This window comes from Talpa occidentalis, unplaced genomic scaffold, assembly GCF_014898055.3.
Source record: "Talpa occidentalis isolate TD23 unplaced genomic scaffold, MPIMG_talOcc4v2.1, whole genome shotgun sequence".
Taxonomy (NCBI): domain Eukaryota; kingdom Metazoa; phylum Chordata; class Mammalia; order Eulipotyphla; family Talpidae; genus Talpa; species Talpa occidentalis.
In genome coordinates this window covers 148,635,088-148,654,856 of record NW_026555331.1, presented here as the reverse complement: position 1 = coordinate 148,654,856, position 19,769 = coordinate 148,635,088, and the positions used below count along the sequence as shown (strand labels likewise).

The window sequence follows — 19,769 nt, the reverse complement described above, 5'->3', positions numbered from 1 at the left end:
AATGTGGGTAGAGACTGTGAACGCACCCAAGAGGCCCTGAGCTCAGCGTTTGGCGCTGGAGGTCCCTCACCTACTCCCTCAGTGTCCCCGAGGCTCCCGCCAGAAGGCAGAACTCACCTGACTTCACACTGGCCTTTGATTCTGAAGTATCTGAAATACCAAGAGGTCTTCTCCAAGTTGTCTTCGTTGGTGGGTTCTCTTAGCTCCCTCTTTCTGGAGCCAGACTGCTCTCCGTCCACTGCCAAGTAAGTTTCTACCAGTCCTCCAAAGACTGGGCTATTAATTTGCAAGCTCCACGGACATTCCTTGAACACTCTGACTTGTTAATTCATTTATACCATATGTATTTCTGCATTTGTCAAGAAACTGAAGCCTACTAAGATGTCAGAAGAGAAACAGGCAATGAGGACTCAGTGGTGGGCAGAACACAGCAGGAGAGCCCCTGGGAGAGCCCTGTTAAATGATCATACAAGTAGATGCCGTATTACAACCTGGATAAGGCAGGGGCAACCGCCCAGGCAGCAGCAGGACTTGGCAAAGTTTTGCAAATCTTTCCTAGGGATGATGTGATATCTGATTTAAGCAAAAAAGTGTCATTTTCCAGGAAAAAGAATTTTCTGCAGTCATGTGTGGCCCAGCAAGAACATTACTGGGCAGGATTTCTACGTATACTTTGTATTTGCACATACACTGGCAGACCAAAAATCTGCATTCCGGGGCTGAGTTCTCTGGGGCGCCCGGGGAGCCCCAACCTGGGCTGCCCGGCGAGCGACGACCACCAGGGGGCGCCGCTGCAGGGACGCGACCGCCGCGGGGCTCACGAGCCCGCACCCCGAAGCGGAAGGAGCCGAGCTCTCGGGGACCGAAGCACACCCTCGGCCGCGGGGTGCGTGCTTTGGGGGACTGCTTACCGGGGAGTGAGCCTTTGCTTTTCTCACCCAGTGTGCAGCAACTTTGCACAGCTGCCTGTGGCACTCGGGGTTCTGCAGAGAGTCTAGGGGGGCCGGGTCCCGCTCCGACCCACATAGATTGAGGAGCCCCATCTTCCGGGAGGGCTGGTCGCGCATCCCGCAGGGCCCAGCGAACCCGGGGTGCCAGCTCCTGAGCTGTGGGTCCCGGGAGAACTCCAGGGCGGCTGATCGGGGCGTGGCCACCAGCCCCGCCCACCGCGTAGCCCCGCCCACGACGGGCCCGCAGCGCCTCTGCTGAAGCCCCGCCCACCGCCTGGGAGGACACGACAGCGCCTCCGCTGAAGCCCCGCCCACAGCCCCGCCCACCGCCTGGGACTGTTCCGGAACAGCTCTGTTGATGCCCGCCCACCGCCCCGCCCACCGCCTGGGACTGTTCCGGAACAGCTCAGCTGAAACCCGCCCACCGCCCCGCCCACCGCCCCGCCCACCTCCTAAGAGGACACGGCGGCCCCTCTGCTGAAACCCCGCCCCCCGCCCCGCCCGCCCCGCCCACCGCCGGGTAGGATTCGGCAGAGCCTCTGCTGAAGCCCCGCCCACAGCCCCGCCCGCACACCGCCTGGGTCTGTTCCAGAGCAACTCTGCTGATGCCCCGCCCACCGCCCCGCCCACCTCCTAGGAGGACACGGCGGCACCTCTGCTGAAACCCCGCCCACCACACCGCGCGCCCCGCCCCCGCCCCGCGCGCCCCGCCCACCGCCTGGCCGGACCGGGCCTCGCCTCTGCTGAGGCCCCGCCCGCCGGGACGGTCCCGCCGCGCCTCGCAGACGCCCCAGCGCCCGGAGCCGGCCCCGCGGACCCCGAGGACCCCGTCGTGAGTCTCCCCATCCGAGCGCGTCCGCGGGGTGGGCGGTGGCCGCACACCTGGCTCGCAGGTGCGCCGGGCTGCGGGACCCGAGAGCGCTGCGGCCCCGGGGCTCTGGCTCCGGCAGTTCTGGTCTCCGGTTCCGCCGCGCCGGGGGCGTCCGCCGAGGCCCGGGCACCTCCTGCCTCCGGAGCTGGGGGCTCGGGTGTGCCGAGAGCGCGTGTCCGCGGCGCGCGCAGTCGGAGTCGGGACCCCGGGAAGGCACCGCGCCCCTCCGGGCTCGGGGTGCTTTCCCGTAAAGCCCGGGAGGCCCGGCGGGCACGGCGCGCCCGCCAGCTCGGAGGTGGCCGCCCGCCGCGCCCGGCCGCCCGGGCCCGCGCCCCGCTCCCCCCGCGAACCCACCGCCCCAGGCAGTGCCACGAGAGCAGCTGGGATTTTAGGGGAACCCCGGGCGGGCTCTGGCGCGCGCCTACGAGATTTGGCCCACAGGGTAGTCTGCAAAACTGTGAAAGGCCCAGACCCAGGAGACCTAAGTCCCGAGGGAGGCCCCAGCTTTTACCTCTGGGTCCCCGTGAAGTCGCAGGGATCCTCGGGGGGGTGACGAAAGTGGGGTGCCTCAGGAAGCCTGAAGGTGAGGATACGTCCTCCCCAGGTTGGCTGGGTCTAGACGGGGCTGATGCGTGACAGATGCCGGAAAGGTGAACAGCGAGGTGGCTGAGGTGTGCGCGGGCAGGGGAGAGGACAGGAGGAGGCAGGTGTGGGTGAAGGTTGGTACCTGCTTGGGTTTCGATTCTTCTTCAAAGCGAAGCCTGGGAGGAGGGCTCGAGGGCCCGTAATTTATTTGGGAAATGAGCCCAGAATAACAGTGAGGAGCGGATGGGACCATCAGGGAGGGAAGGGTGTGGTGCACTGAGCTGTTTGCCTTTGTGGGCAACTGGGGCTCACCTCCTCCCAGACCCTCTAAGAAGCATCTAAAATGCTGGTCAGGACAGCGGCCTTGGCATGGACCCCTGGTGCCTTCGCTGGGTGGCAGCTCATGCCACGTCAGGGCTGCCCGGTGGCACTGGTGCAGCAAGGTGTGCCCAGGATTCCAGGGAAGTCCTCCAGGGCAGCCAGCCGCTGAGGTCAAGGTAGCACCAAGGGGAGTGGCTCAGGGGAAGCTAGAAAGGACAGCAAATAGACATTTCTCGGTGCTCATCAACCCAGGAAAGACATTCTGCAGGCATTCTCTCAATGTTCACCACGCCCAGAGGAGGTGTTATTTCCTTTACAAAAAGGGAAACTGAGACTTAGGTCATTTTTCCAAGAGGAGCTGCTCTGAAGAGAGTGGGAATCTCAGTTTCAGGTACCCCCAATGTTGAGAGACCTCTGGGGACCACAGGACACTAGCTCAGGTAGAGGCGGTTTCTGGAAGGTCCCCTGACCATTTTGTCTAAAGACATCAAGTCCTAAGGCAACTCAGACACCAACTCCTGCTTGATCCCCAGGTCCTGCGGGCCGCACTCACTATCCCCCTGCCCCCCACCCCTCCCCTGGGTCCTGCCTCAGCTTCAAAGTCAGGTTTCAGGTTAGTGTCACTTTCTCAGAGAGGCCTTTGCTGTCACCAGATCTCAGGTAGCTTTCCAGCAGCTCCACGCACATCACAGTTTATCTTCCTCACAGCAATTATCAGTTGCTGCATTTTATTCATCAGCTTATCCATTTATTGTCTCCCCCCTTCTAAAACATTAGATCCATGAACATGGGGGCCTTGTCTGGTGTTCCTTGCTGTCCTCCCATGCCCAGTACATCTTGGGGAGCTTGATAAGTGGTTTTCCTTGGAACACATTTAGTTGTTTGTGTTTCCACTCGGTCCCTGCTCTGTTCTGCACAAGCTGAGTTCTTGCTTTCCTCCACAGCCGCTGAAAGCACCATGAAATCCACTCCTGCTGCTGCCTTCCAGGCCCTTATGGACGGAGTGACCAGCTGGGATGTCCCTCAAGACCCCATCCCCTGTGAACTGCTTCTCACTGGAGAGGCCGCCTTCCCAGTCATGGTCAATGACAAGGGCCAGGTGCTCATTGCGGCCTCCTCCTACGGCCGCGGCCACCTGGTGGTGGTGGGCCACGAGGGCTACCTTCTGGATGCCGGCCTGGCCCACTTTCTACTCAATGCAGTGGGCTGGCTCTGCCCTGTACCCAGGGCTCCCGTTTGGGTGCACCCATGCCTGGGATCACTGGCAGACATCCTGCAGGACTCTGGGGTTGAGGCGCAGATTCAGGAGGAGCCAGGCGAGGCCCTGGGAGTTTACTGCATCAACGCCTATAATGACACCATGACAGCAAAGCTGATCCAGTTTGTGAAAGATGGTGGGGGCTTGCTCATTGGGGGTCAGGCCTGGTATTGGGCCAGTAATCATGGCAGTAACAAGGTGCTGTCCAGGTTCCCTGGAAATCAGGTGACCTGTGTGGCTGGAGTGTACTTCACCGACACCTATGGGGACACAGGCCGGCTCAAGGTCTCTAAGAAGGTGCCCAAAATCCCACTCCACGTCCGGTAAGTGATCTGGCCTGTTATGGTGCCTGATGGGTAAAAAATAAATTTGATTCCTCTTCTATGATCTTCCATTGGAAACCACAGATCAAATACAGGATCTAAGTGCCCCGAGGCACAAGAGGGGTTGGGTCCTCACTGCCACCCCCTGCTGTGGCCCAAGCTACAGTGACTCAGTAGCCAAGCTGGTCTCACTCACCACCCTGTCTCCCGAGTACAGTGCCTGGGACATGCAGAGCTTATCAAGAGCTCTCAAATAAATGAAAGAGAGGATGCTTATTGTGTGAGCTCGGACCCTGTGCCAGGCCCCGTTCAGCAAAATCCCACCATCTTGTGGCTTGCATTATGGTGGAAAATTAGGCAACAGACAGGGACTCCAGCAGGTACTGATAAAAGCCTCCAGGAAAGAAAGTGTGATAAGTGGGCCTCCCCGGTGGCGCAGCGGTTGAGCGCTGGGTTGCGAAGCTGCCCGCAGCCTCTGCAGCGCCAGTTCGATCCCCGGCTACTCCCCGGCCACCGGAGGAGGGTCCCACATGGCACACAGACCTCTCCTGCTGCCCGCTGCTCCCCTCAGCAGTGTACTTCGGTCCTTCTGCCTGCTCTGCTCCCCGCTCTGGCTCTGGTGAATTCTCTCACCCTCCCGCGCTTCTGACTGTACCCAGTGCTTGTATAAATAAATAAATAAATAAATCTTTAAAAAAAAAAAAAGTGTGATAAGCTAGTAGAGTGAAGGGAGGGGATTGCAGGATGTATTCAGGGTCAGCAGGGGAAACTGAGCAATCAGGCTGAGTCAGCATGGGTTTAATATGGAGAAGCTACTAGACAGGTGATGCAGGAGCTAAAAACCTGGACAAGGGAGTCTCTTTCCTCTCCCACCCCTCCCCTACCTGTATAAGCTCTTTTAAGCTCCAGTGGATACACCTGTGGGACGATGTCGCCTTTAATTTAGAAAACCATGTCATTTCTGGAAGCCCTCATCACTAGACTTCCAGTTCCATTTCAGTGGCCAAAACTAGCCCCCAGGCCAACTGGAGCTTCCAGGGAAGGGCTGAATATTGCCAGTGAGCACCTGCAGAAATCCCTGACGAAATCGACACTGCCATGAGGCAGTGTATACCCAGCCAGCCTGGGCTCTGGGACTTCCTTCCGGGGGGCGGGCAGGGGAGAAGTCACTCGCAATGTCAGTGATCTGAGTCACCCCAGCCTGTCTCTGATTCTAATACTAAGTGACAAGTTACACTTCATCAGCTTGATTCGCTTATTTGTTCCTAAGTCTCTTGTCCAGCAAACTAAACCTGCTTTTCTTCATCTGCACCTGCATTTCTTTGCCACTGAATCAAAAGTATATTTTGTTTGTTTTAACTTTTAATTATGGAAAATTTCAAACTTCTAAACTTCAAACTCTCCACTTCAAAGCAGAAGTAGAGAAAATAGCGCAGAGACACCCATTCAGGCATCACCTAACCTGCAAACTGGCCAACTCTTAATTGATCTTATTTCCTGTACCCCACCCCACACTGGCACAATCCCATCTGTATTACAGTACATTTCACTACAGAGAGGAACTCCTGTGAAAATATAACCAGAAGACCCCCTTATCACACCTAAAAGAATTAGTTCATGCTTAATGTTATCATTCATTGCTGTGATTCTTATTTTTTTTCTTGAAGTTCGTTGGGGTTGGTATTTTGATTGCTTGATGTGGCTTTTATATCTTATATGTGAATTTCCTTTCTAACTCTTTATCTCTTGCTATTCTGTAGCAGTTGTTGAGAAAACTAGATACTTTGTCCTGAATGGATTCCTTTCGTCTGAATTTTGCTGGTTACATCCCTATGGTGTCATTTAATATGTCCATTTCTTCCCTGTATTTCCTGTTGTAAATACAAACTTCAAGATTTCAAAATCTCTACTTACAATTGGAAATTAGAGCTAGATCTTAAGGCAGATGTCAGCAAACAATGGCCTGAGGGCCGGCCCCTGCTTTTGTAAATAAAGTTTTATTGGCACACAGCCGTGCTCAAAAATGGACATCTTGTCAATGGCTGCTTGGGAGCTACAATGGCAAAATTGAGTAGATCCAGCAGAGAACTCATGGCCCACACACCTGCAATGTTATCATCTGGCCCTTTAAGAGAAAGTTCCCCACCCAACCTAGAGGCTCCATCAGATTCAAGTTTGAATTTTTGAGCAGACGCCTCAGTAGGTGTTACCGCCCCAGAGTAGACCACAGCCTCTTTCTCTCTTATCTGAAGTTCATCACCAATGCCTAGAACTAGATCCACTGAGCCACTTTTGGTTATAAAACAGTGACTTTAAACTGCTGATAGTTCTCTCATTTAGTGTTTGGGCTAATTCTACTTTCATCAACTGTTAGCCTACACTGTGGTATAACTCATATGAGGAAGCCAAGAGAAGTGCTTGCTTCTCCCCTTTTTAACTAGTTTTCAAAATAGTAAATTGGTTCCCTAGCATCTTCCAAAGGTCACTATGATGCTGGAATTTTTCTGAGTATTGTAATAAACTCATGGACTGAGACATACTGACGTGGGAAATATGTTTCATTTATTTTCTTTATCACTAAAATCATCCCACCTTTTATGCTTGGGAACCTCTTCAGGTTCAGTCCTGAGTCTTTTTATCCCAACCTTTGTGGACTTCTTTGCTTCTGTGGGTAACAGGAGAATTAAGTCTCATCTTACACATTTCCTACCCCATACCTGAGAGCAGTTATTTCTCCCAAGGGCCCTTATTTCCCTTAACGGGAAGTGATATTTACACAGTGTGTGTTTTGATATTTGTTCCTACCTATAGTTGATGGGGGAGGGAGGGTGTGGATGGGTGTGCATATGTGAATGGTGTGTGTATGGTGTGTGTGTGTCACTGTGGATGCATCTGTTCAGTCATGTTAATTAAATGCCAGGAAGATACGGGGCAGGTGTTTCTTGTGGTGTCATCTGCCTGGTGTTCTGATAGTATTGTCTTGATAAAACCATGTCAACTCAGGAGTCTCTGTCTCAGGCCTACAAGTGTAAACTCTCCCAAAGAATGGGCAGGGGGAGCCTGGGGTAAGCACATAATGGTAAAATGTACAGGACAGAGAAGAACCTGGGTTATAAAAAGCATCATTATTTTATGTTGCTAAGAACTAACACTGTAAACTAAGTGATAATCATTAAAAGATGCAAAATTACGGGCCTCCCTGATGGCACAAGGAGTTGGGTCTCAGCACTATGAAGCTATCGGCAGCCACTGAGGCACGAGTTCTGTCCCTGGCCAGGGAGCTGACCCACATGGCACAGCAGACCTCTCCTGTCTCGCCCACTGCTCCCCTCAGCAGTGTGTTTCAGTAGATGCACCTGCTCCCCACTCTGTCTCTGGTGAATCCTCTCATCTCTCACACCTCTGGCCTGTGCCCCAGCTCTTGTATGCATAAATAAATAATAAATCTTTTTTTAAAAAAAGATGCAAAATTTTACCGGAGGCTGGCCTTGCATAAACGGCCTTGCATGCTGAAATCTTGGATGCTATTGGTATGAATGAGAAGTTTGCAGTCAACTATGTGGTCGCTGTATCCACACACAGATTGCTCTATCCTATGAGCTGGTTTCAGTGACTTGTTAACAGACTATGTCTCTTGGTCCTTCCTGTCACTTTGCAGATGTGGAGAGGATCTCAGGCAGGACCGGCAGCAGCTCCTGGAAGGGATCTCCGAGCTGGACATCCAGACGGGCGGCATCCCCTCGCAGCTGCTTGTGCACGGGGCCCTGGCCTGCCCCCTGGGCTTGGATGCCTCACTTGGCTGCTTCCTGGCGGCTGCCCGCTATGGCCGGGGCCGCGTGGTCCTGGCTGCCCACGAGGGCCTGCTCGGTGCTCCCAAGTTGGGGCCTTTCTTGCTCAATGCTATGCGCTGGCTGACAGCTGGCCAGACAGGCAAAGTTGGGGTGAACACCAACCTTCCGAACCTGTGCACCCTGCTATCGGAACACGGCCTGCCGTGTAGCCTGCAGCCCCAGCTGACCAGGGACTTGCAGGTGTACTGCTGCAAAGCCTACAGTGACCAGGAGGCCCAGCAGCTGCAGGAGTTTGTGGCCGAGGGCGGGGGCTTACTGATTGGGGGCCAAGCCTGGTGGTGGGCCTCGCAGAACTCCGGCCGCTCGGCCCTGGCCGGCTTCCCTGGGAACATCATCCTCAACCGCTTTGGCCTCAGCATCCTACCTTGGACACTGCACCCAAGCTGCTTCCCCGTGCCCAGCCCCGAGATGCACAGCTACCACTTCCGCCGGGCACTGTCTCAATTCCAGGTCACCTTGAGCCAGCAGGGTGGGGAGGTACCAAAGAACTGGTTGGCAAGGCTGCGGGTCGATGTTGCGGGCTTCCTCCAGATCCCCGCAAACGGGGTCCCTGCTTACTCATCTGTCCGCCGACTGCTGAGGAAGATGCTGGGTCGGTGCGGCCTGCCGGCGGTGAGCAAGGAAAACCCCGTGGCCAGTGACTCCTGTGAGGCTGTCACGCTCTGTCTGGCCACGGAGCTGGCCCGCTCCGGCACTGACTGCTCCGGGCTGGCGCAGGGACTTGGAAGCTGTAGCTGCAACTCCAGTTGGCACCCCTCGGAGCACCCCATCATGGTGGAGATTGATGGAAACAACCCAGGTACAGAATAGGAGGGTGTGCCCAGCCCTGGCAGACGGTGGGGTTCGCTGACTCGGGGACCCGGTATCCTCTCCCTTCCTTATCAGGGATTTTCAAGAGGATGGGGGTTCGGGCTCTACCTTGGGTGGAGGAGGGCTGAGTGCAGGGCGCATGGAGGAGTTGGTGGAGGTGAGGGGGGTGGTGAGGCTCCCAGCAGAGTGGGATCAGGTGGGGGAAGGACTCAGCCCTTCCTATGCCTTTGGTCAGGCCACGGTGATTCCTGGGTCAGCACTGGACTCTACCTGCTGGATGGGCAGAATGCCGAAGTCTCCCTGCCGTCTGAAGCTGCAGCCTCTGCTGGGCTGAAGGTAAGGCCACAGTGCCGCAGCCGTACCCCCAAGCCCATGGCAGCTGTGCTCCAGCCAGTGGTTCAGGACGGGGTGGTGGTGTCCATTTGACAGACTTGACAGGTGAGGGAGCAGAATCTCGGGGCCTCGGGGAGTGGCCACCAAGGCCCAAGCTCCTAACAGCAGCCAGCTCAGCCCATGCAAGGGTGTTACCTGCCGCCAGGAAGCCCGAGGGCCTGGCATACACAGAACTGCACCCACTTCCCCAGCTGCACATGGTCCTTCTTGTTTTGACCTTTGACCTTTGCCTTGACCCTGAGGAGCACATTTAATTGGCTCCCTCACAGAAATCAGCCCTGCTTGCAGAATTACAATCCTCCTGCCTGGGGGCTGAGGCTCACTTTCCACCACCTTGTGCCACCATCAATCCCCAGTCCCCGGGAAGGGACACCCTGAATAGCGGGGGGCAGGGGTGGGGGAAAGAGAAGGAAGTCAGGCCAGACCCCACCACCTTAGCCTCCAGTCTGTGCACAAAGGCAGGAAAGGACCCAGCACGGGAATCAGCCACCAAATTGGGTCCTGACGGAAGGGCCCAGGGCTCTGCCAGGGACAGAGGCACCTTGGGGCCCTGTGAGCATCCACCTCAGGTAGTCGACTCCATGGGGCTGCTCAGGTCCCTGGGAAGACCCCCCCACCTCAGTGCACATGACTTTGGGGTGCTTACATCCCCTCATGCACAGCTCATAGAAAGGGGGAACTGGAGTTCTTCCAATGTCCTCCATTCACACAGCAGCCCCCCCCACCGGCCCCCACATACACCCCAGGGACCTAGTTCCTCCCACACCTGGTGGAACTGCCTCTCCAGGTACAGATTGGCTGCCACACCGATGACTTGACCAATGCCAGCAAGCTGTGTCGAGCGCCCGTGGTGACGCACCGGTGCTGTATGGACAGGACCCAGCTATCAGTCTCCTGCCTCTGGGGTGGCCTGCTCTATGTCATCGTGCCCAAGGACAGTCAGCTGGGCCCTGTGCCTGTCACCATCAAGAACTCTGTGCCCGCCCCATACTACAAGCTGGGTAAGTGGCCAGAAGCTGAGGGAAGAGGGGGCTGCGGGCGTGTGGTAGTCAGGGGCTCGGAGGGGAAGGATGAGGACTGGTGGACAGAGGGGGATGGACTGGTGGACAGAGGGGGATGGACTGGTGGGGGTGGGGTGGAGGCAGGATACAGACACCCCGTGTGCTTGAGCTTATACTTTTCGCGGCCTCCTGCAGTGCAAGTTGCAGGAAGGCCAAGGGGGGAGTGGCTGGAGGTTCAGTGATCTTCCTCCCCAGGTAGGACATCCCTGGGGGAGTGGCGGCGCTGCGTCCAGGCAAGCCCAGCACCCTGGGGGGAGCTGGCCACAGACAACATCATCCTGACGGTGCCAGCTGAAAACCTCTGGGGCCTGGAGGACCCGGGGCCTGTCCTGCGCCTCTGGGATGAGATGATGCGGGCGATCGCCAGGCTGGCCGCCCAGCCCTTCCCTTTCCGCCGTCCGGAGAGGATTGTTGCTGACGTGCAGATCTCGGCAGGTAGGTGCTCCCCGGAGGCGCCGCGTCAGCCATTGAATGATCGTCTTTTAAAAACAGTAAGACATAATCTTACAGGTAAAGCCAAGTGATAAAAGACATAAAAGACATGGATGTGGGTGCAAAGCTGCTCAGGTGGGAAAAGGTAAATCGTTCACAGCTCCACGATGAGATGGCACCCAGCGGTGGCACCAACTTAGAAAAATGGGTGCTCGGAGTCAGCAGAGGCGGTGAGGGTTATTTCCAGGGATAGTGGGAGCACAAATATTTCCTTTGAACATACTTAGTGATGAGAAGAGTCAACCATTTCCCGCTGAGTATTGAGTGGCTTGGAGCGAGAAAGGCTTCATCCAAGGGAAAATGAGGAAATCTGGTTCTGATGTGGTGAAATGCTTCTTGGTCTTGTTTCCTTTTCTTTTTTTTTTTAAGATTTATTTTATTTACTTATGCATAGAAGAGCTGGGGTGCAGGCCAGAGGCGCAGGGGGTAAGAGGACTCACCAGAGACAGAGTGGGGCACAGAACAGGTGGATCTACTGAAATCCACTGCTGAGGGGAGCAGCAGGGAGACAGGAGAGGTCTGCTAAACCCTGTGGGTCAGCTCCCTGGCCGGGCATTGAACTCAGGCTGCAGTGGTGATAGTGCTGAGACTTAGCCCCTGTGCCACCAGGGAGGCCCTGGACTTGTTTTCCTGTGTGTAAAGAAGCACAGGGTTCTCTCTCTTACAGAACATGAGTCTGGACAGCAGGAGAAGGAATGACACTGGACTAGGATCTCAAATCCACACCCAAGACGTACTGTCACACACGCACATGCAGGAAACTCACAGGAAGTGTGGGGCTGTGGTGGGGTGACTGCCGTGGGCCATGGGAGCACCCTTCAAGGCCAGCGCGAGGCGGTGGCATGACCCAGTGTGAGGCCAGGGGAATCACTGGCTTCTTCCCAAGTGCAGGAAAGCCATCCACTCCCCAGTCGTCATGGAGCTTCTAGACTAGTCGGGGTGAGCAGGGTGGTGAGGGAAGCTACGTCGTGGAGAGGAGCGAGGGAACTGGGTTGGGTGGGCCCCCCCTCAGGCCTGCCTCCTCCTTCTGCATTCCCAGGCTGGATGCACTCGGGCTACCCCATCATGTGCCACCTGCAGTCGGCACAGGAGCTCCTCAGCGAGACGGACATGAGAAGCAAAGGTCTCTGGGGCCCCATCCACGAGCTGGGCCACAACCAGCAGCAGCACGGGTGGGAGTTCCCTCCTCACACCACTGAGGCCACCTGCAACCTCTGGTCAGTCTATGTGCACGAGACGGTCCTGGGCATCCCCAGGGCTCAGGCCCACCCAGCTCTGAGCCCCCCAGAACGAGAGAAGAGGATCAAAACTTACCTGGACAAGGGAGCCCACCTGCGTGACTGGGAGGTTTGGACGGCGCTGGAAACCTACCTCCAGGTACTGAGCAGGGTGCGGGGGGCAGCAGGTCCCACTGTCATGGAGCATCCTGGAGCTCTGCAGCTTCTTCTCTATCCCCAGCAGCCCGGTAGATCGGAATGCTGCAGCCACCTCCCATGGACACGGGACCTGGCCTGTGTGGGGGGCTTCTCAGGTGATACAGCTGTAAGAGGGAGAGAATCACACCTGTCCCACTTGCCTCCTGTGATTTTTTTTTTAAGATTGATTTATTTATATAAGAACTGGGGTACAGGCCAGATGCGCAGGAGGGTGAGAGGATTCACCAGAGACAAAGCGGGAGCAGAACAGGTAGATGTACTGAAACACACTGCTGAGGGGAGCAGGGGCGAGACAGGAGAGGTCTGCTGCACCATGTGGGTATCTCTCCGGCTGGCCGGGATCAAACCTGTGCTGTAGAGGCTGCGGACAGCTTCACAGCGCTGCGCTCAACCCGCTGCACCACCAGGGAGGCCTCAGTGCCTCCTGTGATTTTATGGTGATAAGTAAGAGGAAATGAAAGGTATCATGGAAAAAATGTAGACAGAGAGACTCACAGTTGACTGGCATATGGGGCAAGGGTGGAGCTCCGGGTTAGACTGTCCCAAGAATGTCAGAGTCACCCACTTTATCTTGTCTCCTCATAAGTGCTCCAGAAATGGTCATTGTTTTGCATGGTGGTTCGTGGCCTTAGCCTGATGAGCCACATGAGCGTTCTGTGCCTTCATCCTACGGAGCAACCAGTTCACAAGAGGCAGCGCAGGAGAGCCATCTGTGTTCAAACCCGCGGTGGTTGCAGAGCAAATAACTAACCCACCAACCCAACAGGGGAGCCCCAAAGTCCTGAGCAAAGCACAAGTCCCAGGCCCCGATTCTGCTCTGAGTGTTAACACCTTCAAGTTGTCAAACCTCTGTCCTACCAGAGCTCCCAGGAGGCCGGCACCTGTAGGCAGGACCCTGAAGCCAGCGTGTAAGCAGCCCGCCCAGTATAACACCATGGAAGGATGGAACCAGAGGAAAATGAAGTCAGGAGCTAATGACAAGCCGGCTTTGCCCTTCCACACCCTCTTTGATCTTTTTCTTCTTTCACTCATTTTCTACAGAGTGAATAAGACATCCCCGGTCCGTGAGATCCTTTGCATTGCGTCAGTTCTAGATTCTTAGCGAGCCAGTCTGAGGCTCCAGAAGGAAGGAGACCTTGAAGGGCAGGCACTCCCTGAGGTGCACCCCCACCTGCCTGCTCAGCAGGGAGCCTGAGTGTCCCAGTGCAGCAGCGTTGGGGGGACCCACGGTATTGGGGCCTGAGTCTCAGGACTGACAGGCACCTTCTGATGCTGCTCCTGGCTGCTCCTGCCGCTGCCTTAACTCAGCTCCTCATTGTCTTGTCTACTCCAGCTGCCTCCTCCTTGTTCCAGCACCTCACCCCCACCTACAGCCAGGCTTCCACACTACTCCAAGAGAACTTTAATATTCCACATTCAACTCAAGCACCCTCCTTACAAACAGCATAAAGTCCAAACTGCTCCTCAGGGAGTGGAAGGGAGGTACCCTCCTGGGGTCAGTGTCTCCAGCCCAGTTTCCTCCCCTCCATAAGGGCCCTGCAGCTCACCAGCCTGTCCCCCCAGGCACACCTCTTGCTGTTCCAGCTTCTGGGCCTCCATTCTCTCCTCCTGCTGCTGAAACATGCTCACCTGCCAAATCAGCTGTCACAATCCAACTCGGCTAGCCTCTGCCCTCAATATCGCCTCCTTCAAAAGCCAATACTGCCAGTCAGTTATGTCCACCTGTCTCTCCCATGACAGGTGACCTCTAGAAGGACATTCATTTTCCCAGCACACCTGGCATGGTAGATACTTAATAAATGTTACAGGTGTCATAGCTGTTTAAGTTGTTAACAAATTAATTACTAGGGATGGGCAGGTGAGTCAAAGGCTAGATAAGAAAGCAGCAAAGCTGTGAGGGCACCTGAGTGAGGTTCTGTCCTGGGGAGACATGATCAGAGGTGTCTTCTGCCTCAGTTTTCATACCCAGATGCACAGAATTCTCCCCCATAAAAGAGGGAGTGGGTCAGGAGATGCCAAGGGCCCTGTGCTTCCAAACCCCCATAACCTTGGTGACAGCTCCTCCTGCCTGTGCACTGGGGCGAGTGCCCCCTCCAAAGGAACAGGAGCCTGCCTTTCTGGGTTTGCCCCAAAGGCGGTGTTGCGCAAGCAAAGCAATAGTCTTGGGAAAGGCCCAGGTCTGAGACTCTGAGACAGCCATCAAAAAGCGAGGATTTTATGATTTCTGGAGAGTGTAAGGAGTTTCCAGCTTTGGGGGTACCAGTCGGCCAACCATGGCAGGCACGAGGAACCTCATCTTGGGCACAAACCTGTCTGAGACCCAGGAAAACACTTACGATCTGTGGGTGTCACTGTTGCAATGAAAGCTGTTCCTCCACAGAGTCATTTATTGCGTACTGACATTGGGGTCCCCAGGAACTAGATGCGGGGGGCTTCGTGGCCAAGAAGTAGAAAGAGCCAATGACGCGTCTTTACATGCAGAGGATGGGGGCCGGTGACGGGGGCAAGCCAATGAATGAAGCTGCTTATGATCACGGGCGTTGCACCCACTGCTGAAAATGGGGCTGCTCACCCACCTCATCTAGTTCTCCCTGCTCCAATTTGGGTGCGAACTGGCCATGGAGAGAGGAGACAATAAAATGTAGAGTAGCTGCCATTTGTCGAGACCCTACTATAAACCAGTGAACGGTCAAGCACAGGCTCTGTCCTCGAGTGAGGCAGGGGAGCCTCTCCTGCCCATCAGTGGGCTGAGTATCTTAGGGGACACGGGAGAGACTCGTGATGAGAATTAAATCTGTGCTAAAAGCCGGCTGGTAACTGAGGTTACCGGGTAACCTCCTGTGTGTGTTGGGGTGACATCTGCACACCAGCTCCTCATCCTGCCCCTTCTCTGTCTCCCTTCTCCAGCTCCAGGAAGCCTTTGGGTGGGAGCCGTTCACCGAGCTGTTCGCCGAGTACCAGACGCTCTCCAGCCTGCCCAAGGACAAGGCCGACAAGATGAACCTGTGGGTGCAGAAGTTCTCCAACAAAGTGCAGAAGAATCTGGCTCCTTTCTTTGAGTCCTGGGGTTGGCCTGTCCGGAAGGAGGTGGCTGAGAGCCTGGCCTGCCTGCCTGCGTGGCAGGAGAACCCCATGAGGGCCTACGTCCCCGCAGAGTAGAGGATGCCCGGCGGGGGGGCAGGTGTGCCCGCTCCAGCCCCGACTCCGTGCTTCTGCCCTTGAACTCTGCAGCCTGAGTCCCACTTCGCAACCTTTCTTCAGGAAGGCCATTAAGGTCATAAGTCAAGAGGAACCAGCTTTCTCGGGAATGTGCCCTCGTGCCTCACTGGCTGCTACTGTCTACACTGTTGCTTTCACCAAGTCTCGCTCCACCTCCTCAGGCTGCTGGTGGAGGGTTTTCATCTTGGCACCTTGAGGTCTTGCTGGTTCTTGTGGAGACCGAGGATGACGTGATAAGCAGATGTCAGCCCCTCACCCCTGCTGGCCATGACAGGGCCCCTGATTTCTCCTGCTGGCTGATAGCGAGAGGGATGGAGCCTGGACCCAGCTTTGCTTCTACAGAAATTCACTCCCCTCCTGTCATCTTGTGAGCGTGTTCGAGCCTCAGCACGTGCCCACTCAGGGTTTCCCTTGGCTCCGGCCCGTCCCGTGGTGGCCTCTTCATCTAGTGGAGAGTGGACATCCTGAAAACTGAACCTGCCTCAGGACTGACCTCTTGGGGGTTAACAGTCATTGTGAAGTATCTCACGCACGCCAGCGCCTTTCCTGACAGGGTCCCGGCGGCCGCTGTGGGCACCTTGCCCATCCTACAGCCTCTTTCCCTCCGCAGGAAGGATTCCAGTATGGACTCAAGAAAGACTGTTGTGAACTCAAACTGGATGTGACAGGGTTTGGCCTTCTTGGCTAGGCCTGTCTTCTTGTGCTTCTGTTTCCACAAGAGGCCGTAGCAACCCCTCTCACATTCAAAAGCCTGTTTGTTCTTAGCACAAAAAAAGCGAAGTACTTCTCTGGTGACCGTGGCAACAAGGCCTTGCCAGCCGTCAGCAGCAGTCAGATGGAGGGGTCCCTGGTTGGGGCAGCTTCACCCTGGAGCAAGATCACTGGGGCAGCTGCCCCAGTGAACCCACAGTCACTTAACACCACCCCCCACCCACATCCTCAGAACTTTCTCATACTCTCTTTCCAAGCTGTCCCAACTCTGGCTCCATGGAATTCCACTCAGAGGTTCGTCTCCAGGAATAAGGGCATGTACACCTGCTCCTTTTTCTCCAGCTTGCATTGAAGCCCTATTTTTGTTGATTTGAATATCAGTCGTGAGCCTTGTGGAGACCAGAGTCGCTCCTCAGTAAAGCTGACCTCAGGAACTTCCCCACCCTTTCACAGTAACCCCCGTCCCCTCACCAGCATCCTTTGCCAGCACTTCTCATATGAAAGGGGCTCAGTAGATGTTCATTCACTGAGAGAACAGTAATGACACCTAACACGTAACACACAGTCTCCGTGTCCCAGGCATGGGTGACGTGTTTTCCTGGAATTAGCTCATGGAATCTTTGCAACAGACCTCTGAGCTATGTATTATTATTATCTCCACTTCATAAGTAAGATGACAGACATTTAGAAAAATTAAATAACTTCTGTGAAGTCACAAAGCTAAGAGGAAGAGTTAGGGTTGACTGAAGCTGATAGCAACAAAATTTTGGGGGTGTTTCTGGTCTGTGACTGTTTGATAATTTAATGCACCTGGAAAGTGGTGCATTAACAAAGGGAGTTCAATGAAGTTATGATTTACCCCATGTTTACCAGAGAACAAAGCAGGTGAGTGGGTGAGCAGCACAGACAGATGGTGAGAAACCAGGAATTACCCCGGGGTAGAGGGTAGTTACAACACCAGACATCACCTCATCTCAGGGGGAGAAAGTCAAGGCCAGCTGGATGGAAACGTCAGATGAGTCACTTCCACCTTAGCACTCACAGGAAGGATTAAACATCCCACGAGGCCCTAAGAGCTCCAGCTCCAGCTCCTCTCTGCTGCTGAAATAACACGCTTAGGTGGAGATCTGGAAACTCAAATGCAACACAGTTGGCCCCACTGAGAAGAGCAAGCCTGGCAGGGATGCCCCCATGACCGAAAACGAGTAGCAGCAGCAAGTAGGTGTGGCCTGCAGGCCAGAGGTGCTTTGGGGGCCCCAGTGCCGGGCACCCAAGGTGGGTGCTGAGCCGCCACCAGATGCACACAGGTTAGACGTGTGTAACAGCCACACACGGCGCCCATGAGGACACCCTGCAGTCTGCTCTCAGCCATGTAGTTTTTACTGATCGTGAATGAGCCCTCCTTGAAAGGGGGTGACCCTGGGAAGCATTCAGGATTGAATGAGAAGTATATGTGGAGGGGTCAGTGAACTGGGGGAACCCAGGGATGACGAGGAAGCTGGACAAATGCTGTGCGTTTCTACTATTCAAGTGTAAAAAGCTATACTTGCTCCCCAGGACGTCACTGCAGGTGAATCATCCGTCAACTTGTTCTAATTTATTTATGCTTGAACAGAGTCAGTTGCTTGGAAGAAGCAAAGATGCAGGCTAGCAAGTTTTGAAACCATATTTCCAACCCAGGAAGCTGAGCTGAGCCAACAGGTCTAGTCTGCACGTGATACCATGGGGTCTCTGCATCCACCGCCCCCCGCGTTTCTGCGCACCAAGTTCTGTGTTCAGCTGCTGTATCATAAAATGTCCAGATTCAAGTTGCTAAAGAAGCAACAGGTTGCTTCCTGTTATTCAAAATGCAGCAAGGGATTCATCCAAGACATATCCCTCAAACCGAGACCCTGCCCCTACCTGCCCAATCTGGTCTGGAGGCTTAATGTCCTGTGTGAATTAGAAGTTACCCATTTCTTCCTTCCTCTATGTGAAAAAAAAAAATTTTTCCCTACTGTGTGTTTCTTCCCTGTGAGCGACCTTTCCTACCTGCAGGAAACACTTCCCTTCCAGCCACAAACAGTGTGGTGGTTTCCCCACAGCAAGCAACTCCATGTAACACCACCTGGATCTGGCGGGGGTGGGGGGCTACAACCTAACACAGTTCTGACACTACCAGCCTAGAGAGCTTCAGATCTCACAGCTTAGGGGCTTTGTTCCTCAATACTGTCACCTACACAGATACACGAGCATGCGTGCACGCATGCACACACACACACACACACACACACCAGGTGCAGCCACACCCAGCTTGTCTACGCTCCTTCTGACCAACTGTCTGTAGATCAGAGGTTCCAGTGACCCCCTTGGGTTGGTTAATTGGCTGGAGGGGTTCACAGAACCCAGGCAAGCACTCATGTCTACACTCTAATATGACCGGATACAGTAAAGGATACAGGTGAACATCCGGGTGGATGAAATGCCAGGTGCCTGGGAGGGCACTGAGCTTCCATGCCTTGTGGGGTGCAGAGCTCTGCCAGCAGCTCCTCCTGTTCACCAGCCTGAAGCTCTCTGAGCCCTGTACCTTTGGGGTTGTGTGAAGGCCTCCTCATGTAGGCATGATCAAGCACTGCCTCCAAGCTCCAGCCTTCTCCCTTCTCAAGAGGATGGGAACTGCAGGCTTCTTGTGGCTCAGTCTCCCCAGGCACCAGACCCCATCCAGAGGCCATCTGGGAGCCGCCCAGAATCCCATGCTTAGAACAGAAGACACTTAGCCCCCAAGAAATTATAGGGGATTCAGGAACCGGGGGCCGAGACCAATCCTTATATTTCCTATCATAATAACACTATGTTCAAAATAAGAGTTTGGCAGGGCCCCAGAGGAAGCTGGTCTTAAACCCAGTGCTTGTATCCAGGAGTCCTGTGCTGTTTCTCCAGGATACCAACCTCCATCCTCCTGTGAGAGCACTGGACAAGGAGCCACATTCTTAGTAGATTAGAAGATTCAATATCAGAAATGCCCCGATTCCTAGGAAACTGGATACATTTCAAAGAAAAGGAACACATCAGGATCCTTCAGGGAAAGAGCAATGACTACTTTCAGGTTTTATTTATTTATTTATTTATTAAAGATTTATTTTATTTTATTTTTATGTATTTATTTATACAAGCACTGGGTACAGTCAGAAGCACGGGAGGGTGAGAGAATCCACCAGAGCCAGAGCGGGGAGCAGAGCAGGCAGAGGACCGAAGTACACTGCTGAGGGGAGCAGCGGGCAGCAGGAGAGGTCTGCGCGCCATGTGGGACCCTCCTCCGGTGGCCGGGGAGCAGCCGGGGATCGAACCGGCGCTGCAGAGGCTGCGGGCAGCTTCGCAACCCAGCGCTCAACCGCTGCGAGGCCCTGCTTTTAGGTTTCAAAGAAGATAAAAAGGACGTCACCTTCCTCTTCTCACCTGCGCATACTAACGTGTGAGAAGAACGGGCATGTTCAAAAAATTAAAGCCTT

At 54.9% G+C, this 19,769-nt stretch overlaps 1 protein-coding gene across 1 annotated transcript; it reads left to right on the top strand.

The window, feature by feature from the left end:
* The first annotated feature begins 1,738 nt into the window (after nt 1-1,738).
* LOC119248094 (TRPM8 channel-associated factor 2-like) lies at nt 1,739-18,664 on the top strand. Its single transcript, XM_037515071.2, has 8 exons — nt 1,739-1,782; nt 3,672-4,308; nt 7,967-8,958; nt 9,205-9,305; nt 10,150-10,363; nt 10,619-10,858; nt 11,955-12,292; nt 15,259-18,664. The coding sequence occupies exons 2-8, from the start codon at nt 3,686-3,688 to the stop codon at nt 15,508-15,510; spliced, it is 2,760 nt and encodes a 919-aa protein (XP_037370968.1). The 5' UTR covers nt 1,739-1,782; nt 3,672-3,685; the 3' UTR covers nt 15,511-18,664.
* Nucleotides 18,665-19,769: the final 1,105 nt, after the last annotated feature.